The sequence below is a fragment of the Agrilus planipennis genome, unplaced genomic scaffold (assembly GCF_000699045.2).
Source record: "Agrilus planipennis isolate EAB-ADULT unplaced genomic scaffold, Apla_2.0 scaffold134, whole genome shotgun sequence".
In the NCBI taxonomy this organism is placed as follows: Eukaryota; Metazoa; Arthropoda; class Insecta; order Coleoptera; family Buprestidae; genus Agrilus; species Agrilus planipennis.
This window is the reverse complement of record NW_020438860.1, coordinates 788,518-793,429: the sequence shown is the minus strand read 5'-3', so window position 1 is coordinate 793,429 and position 4,912 is coordinate 788,518. Positions and strand designations below refer to the sequence as shown.

Below are 4,912 nucleotides of genomic sequence, written 5' to 3'. Positions count from 1 at the left end.
TAATTTGCTTTGCATTTACCCTACGAGTTCTACATGATTCAACGTTTCGTTATCGTGTGTGTTTCTTCTCACCCTTGTGGAATTAGGGAGGGCCTCCCCGAACGACTTCCCTTGGGCTTAGCAATTTAGTTGATCTTAAAAGTGTCTTGCACACTTTTCGCGAGTCTACTCTAGCGTTACTTCCTTTCCGACAGGGTACAGTGGGTTATCTGGAATAGGAGCAATAGGCGACTGCCCAGCTTGCCTTGGTGAAATCTGTCTGATCTTTTCTACCAAAGCTATTAGTATTTGCCGTTGGTCCTGTTAATTTGCACTATTTGCTTTCAGATAATGATGTATTCCTTAAGAAGAACGAAGACGTCATATTTTTAGCTTTTTATTGTATTTTCTTTGAAATCCTAATTGTTTTCTTGACTTTCTCTTGTAGGTAGTTTTGTTTTTTAACTTTTATAAGTCGTTACAAACTGTTATTTGTTAGACATTTTCTTTATATTATGTATTTGTAATAAATGTAAATTGTGTCTAAATAAAAATGGATTATCTTTAAATTATCATTATTTTGTTGTTTTAAATAAATCTGTTTTATTTTCCTGAATGTTTTGTTAAGGCCCTCTGACGTGGATAAAAATAAACCCGAAAAAATCTCAAGAACGATAAGTAGAGAAATTGTATAAATTTTGTTTTTACTGACGTCCTCTTACGACTAGTAGCTGAACTATATAGAATAACAGAAAATTATTATAGAAAGTTGATCCCGCGCTAAAAGTTTAAACCCAAAAAAAGACCTTATGCCACTTATGCTCTCCTAATACAAATGTTCAAATTTACGAAAATTATCAGTCTTGCGTCCCATATAAGGTCTGATCAAAAAATAGTTGAACAATTAAATTTTGTAATTTAGTTCAACTATTTGTTGATCAGACCTTATATGGGTCGCAAAACTGAAAATTTTCTAAAATTTGAACATTTGTATTAGGAGAGCATGCAGATCATCCAAAGTCAAATTAATTCTAATCCTACTTTTATTTCTTCTTGTTACGCCAATGACGTTTTACATACGTATGAAGTTAGTTCCAAATATGGTAGAGCACCAATCAGCATCAAAAATCTGGTACTCATCGAAGACGAGCTCATAGAGATATTGCAAGCTGTTGGTGAATTATATATCGGAATCTGGTTCGTATTTGCTTCGTCTGGTTACTTTACGTTAAAGTGGTCTTTATTAAACAGCATTGAATCATGGCATCATCCGAAGGAATTGGTGTTACAACCGGTCAACCAAATTTACACAAACAGGACCTATCTAAACTTGTAAGTTTTATGAAAACTGTTTTTTTTTTGTAAATTTAATATCTGAATTTGTTCCTGAAATTTTAACGTAACCTCGAATTTGGTATGGTATATTTTGAACTTCGACATTTTCTTATACTGTTAATTTTAGGATGTAACAAAACTTACAGCACTATCGCCGGAAGTTATTAGTAGACAAGCTACAATAAATATCGGAACAATTGGTCATGTAGCTCATGGGAAATCAACTGTGGTTAAAGCTATATCCGGTGTTCAAACAGTTAGATTTAAAAATGAATTGGAACGTAACATTACTATAAAATTAGGTATGTTGTTTAAATATATAGTATAATTTCTGATTTTCTACTAGTTATTACCATTTGTTTTAATTTTTTTAAATTCTAATGTGTCTGTCTACTGTTAAATTCTAATAGAGTTGTTTCTTATTGATTTTCAAAAATGTAACCCGTTCACATCAAATAGTAATTTTGGTTAATGTTTTACAAAACTTGTTATTTCATTAATTATTATATTTTAATAATTCGTAAAACAAACCTTACAGAAAAACTGCAATTTGATGTGAACGGGAAGCCAATAATACCAGAAGGGATTCTGAAGAGGAAGATTAATGAAAAGGACAAAACAATTCCTTCAAAGAAGAACCACTTTACTGAACCAAAAACAAAAGTGAAAGTTAAAAGGAAACATCAAGCAATTGATCAAGAGATTTACTCAAAAGAGTATATAGTGGAACAAATATTAGCTCATAAATATGAAAATGGGACTCACATGTTTCTTGTCAAATGGAAAGGGTGGTCTGAGAAGAACAACACCTGGGAGCCATTACATCATCTGGAACGCTGTCCATCAGTTCTGGGAAATTTTATCACAGATATGCTGGGTAATCAAGCATTGAAGAGCTTATGTAAAATGCTTAAGGTGTCCAATAATTTTCCCGAAAAAATCCTTGAAAGCCTTATTCCATCGGAAGGATTTTCTGCCCTACCAAAAAAACTTAGCATTCAAAGAGAGCTTTTGACAGTGCTATCTGCTTGTCCAAAAGAAAAACATACAAAAAAACTGAAAAGAGGCAAGGAAGCACTTCTAATTTATTTTTTGCATTTGAAACGTGAAATACAGCTCAACCGTCTGGCGATTTGGGAACAAGAAATGAACAAAGTGGCTTGTGAGAATGCAGTTATTAAGGTAGAAAATAACGTAGACCTGGAAGGCCCCCCCATAGACTTCGTTTACATCAATAACTATCGGCCCACCGACGGTATCGTAATCCCCGATAATCCTCCTATCGGTTGTGGATGTTCGAAATGTTCAAATAAAGAGAAACATTGTTGCGGAATGTTTCAGCAACAAACGTACCGTTTCCCTTACAATTCCAAAGGAAGAATCAATCTTCCAAAAGGTACGCCCATATATGAGTGCAACAAAAGTTGCAAATGCGGTCATGATTGTCGCAACAGAGTGGTACAAAGAGGGCGTAACGTTCCTCTATGTATTTATCGTACAAGCAACGGTTGTGGCTGGGGCGTTAAATGTCTACGAAGAATATACACTGGCGAGTATGTATGTGAGTATGTTGGTGAAATAATTAGTCATGAGGAAGCCGAGAGGCGCGGTGCTCTGTACGATTCGCAAGGACGCACCTATCTTTTCGATTTGGATTTTAATTCAAACGATAACCCGTACACTGTGGATGCTGCACGTTTTGGTAACGTTTCCCATTTTATAAATCATTCCTGCGATCCTAATTTGTCAGTGTGGGCAGTCTGGGTCAATTGTCTCGACCCAAACATTCCGAAGTTAGCTCTTTTCGCGACTAGAGAAATAGCAAAGGGTGAAGAACTGACTTTCGACTACATGTCCAATGATAAAAGTATGAAACGCCTCGAGCTACCAAAAAATGAGAAAAAGAAGCATCGATCTGTGTGCAAATGTGGTGCCAATAATTGTCGAAAGTACATTTTTTGACGCCACATTCAAACGTAGTATACCTGTATCTTTTATAATCTATTACATAAACATAGTATGTAAAATCGTTAGGATAAGTTTTTAGAATAATTACAGAACGGTGTGTTAAAAAGCATCCTCTTATTCTTAATGTAGTTTTTAATTAATTTAATGACTCATAAGGAATTTGGAAATTCGAAGTACTTATTTCAATATTTTTATCTTTATTAAGTAACAGATGTTTGTATTGGCGGTGTAGGAAGAGTAGGGTGAGACTTGGATAAGATTTTTATTTATCCTGTACTTTTATGTTTAATTGTTATTAAAAGGGTACGCTAACGCCAAGATCTATAAATGTGATCACCCAAAATGTCCCCGGCCAACATGTTACATGTCGGGCGGTTCGTCCAAAGACGACTCGTTTCCCTGTACTCGCCCTACTTGTGCTGGTAGAATGCAGTTGATCAGACATGTCAGTTTCGTTGATTGCCCCGGTCACGACATACTTATGGCAACGATGCTTAACGGAGCTGCTGTGATGGATGCCGCTCTGCTTTTAATAGCTGGTAATAAACATATTAATTATTCTCCCTGTTTATGTTCAACGTGCCTTTTTTATTCCTTAGGTAACGAGTCTTGCCCTCAACCACAAACGAGTGAACATTTGGCCGCTATAGAAATCATGAAATTGAAAAATATCCTCATTTTACAAAATAAAATAGACTTGGTGAAAGAAGGACAGGCAAAGGAACAACACGAGCAAATCGTCAAGTTCGTACAAGGTACCGTAGCAGAGGGAGCTCCTGTCATTCCTATTTCTGCCCAACTTAAGTACAACATCGAGGTAAATGTTAATATGTACTATCCCTGCTATATGATTTGATCACTTTTCTTTTTTTTGAAAAAAGGTGCTTTGTGAATATATTTGCAAAAAAATTCCCATTCCCGTTCGCGACTTTACGTCTGAACCTCGACTTATAGTTATACGATCATTCGATGTTAACAAGCCCGGTTGCGAGGTGGATGATTTGAAGGGTGGTGTCGCCGGCGGAAGTATTCTTCGAGGGGTCTTACGAGTCGGACAGGAAATTGAGGTATTTATTTTCTCCATTTTCACCCAAATTATAGACGGCATACATGTTATATGTATATAGGTGAGGCCAGGACTTGTAAGCAAGGACTCTGATGGAAGACTAACTTGTCGTCCGATTTTTTCTCGAATAGTTTCTTTATATACGGAACAGAACGAGTTGCAGTTCGCTGTTCCTGGAGGTTTAATTGGCGTAGGTACTAAAATCGAACCGACTCTTTGTAGGGCCGATAGACTCGTTGGGCAAGTGTTAGGAGCCGTTGGAGCTTTGCCTAGCATTTTTATTGAACTTGAGGTATAAAATTTTAGAAAAACTTCAGCTGGATATTCGCTATTGTTATTACCGTAATTTTAGGTGAGCTACTATCTCTTGAAAAGATTATTGGGAGTACGTACAGAGGGGGATAAAAAGGCGGCCAAAGTGCAAAAATTGACCAAAAACGAAGTTTTGCTCGTCAACATCGGATCTTTAAGTACGGGGGGAAGAGTCCTTGCTACAAAGGCCGATTTAGTGAAAATAGCCCTCACCAATCCTGTTTGCACTGAAATTGACGAAAAAATTGCATT

The 4,912-nt window shown here is 36.3% G+C and overlaps 1 protein-coding gene across 1 annotated transcript in view; it reads left to right on the top strand.

Moving 5' to 3' along the window:
- The first annotated feature begins 1,182 nt into the window (after positions 1-1,182).
- Positions 1,183-4,912, top strand: part of LOC112903912 (histone-lysine N-methyltransferase Su(var)3-9-like) — a 5,140-nt gene continuing 1,410 nt past the window's right edge. The window contains exons 1-8 of the mRNA XM_025973273.1: positions 1,183-1,311; positions 1,442-1,616; positions 1,853-3,256; positions 3,585-3,821; positions 3,882-4,099; positions 4,164-4,349; positions 4,410-4,640; positions 4,701-4,907. Coding sequence (XP_025829058.1) covers positions 1,240-1,311; positions 1,442-1,616; positions 1,853-3,256; positions 3,585-3,821; positions 3,882-4,099; positions 4,164-4,349; positions 4,410-4,640; positions 4,701-4,907 — 2,730 coding nt within the window. The 5' untranslated portion in view covers positions 1,183-1,239. The remainder of the gene's footprint in view (positions 1,312-1,441; positions 1,617-1,852; positions 3,257-3,584; positions 3,822-3,881; positions 4,100-4,163; positions 4,350-4,409; positions 4,641-4,700; positions 4,908-4,912) is intronic.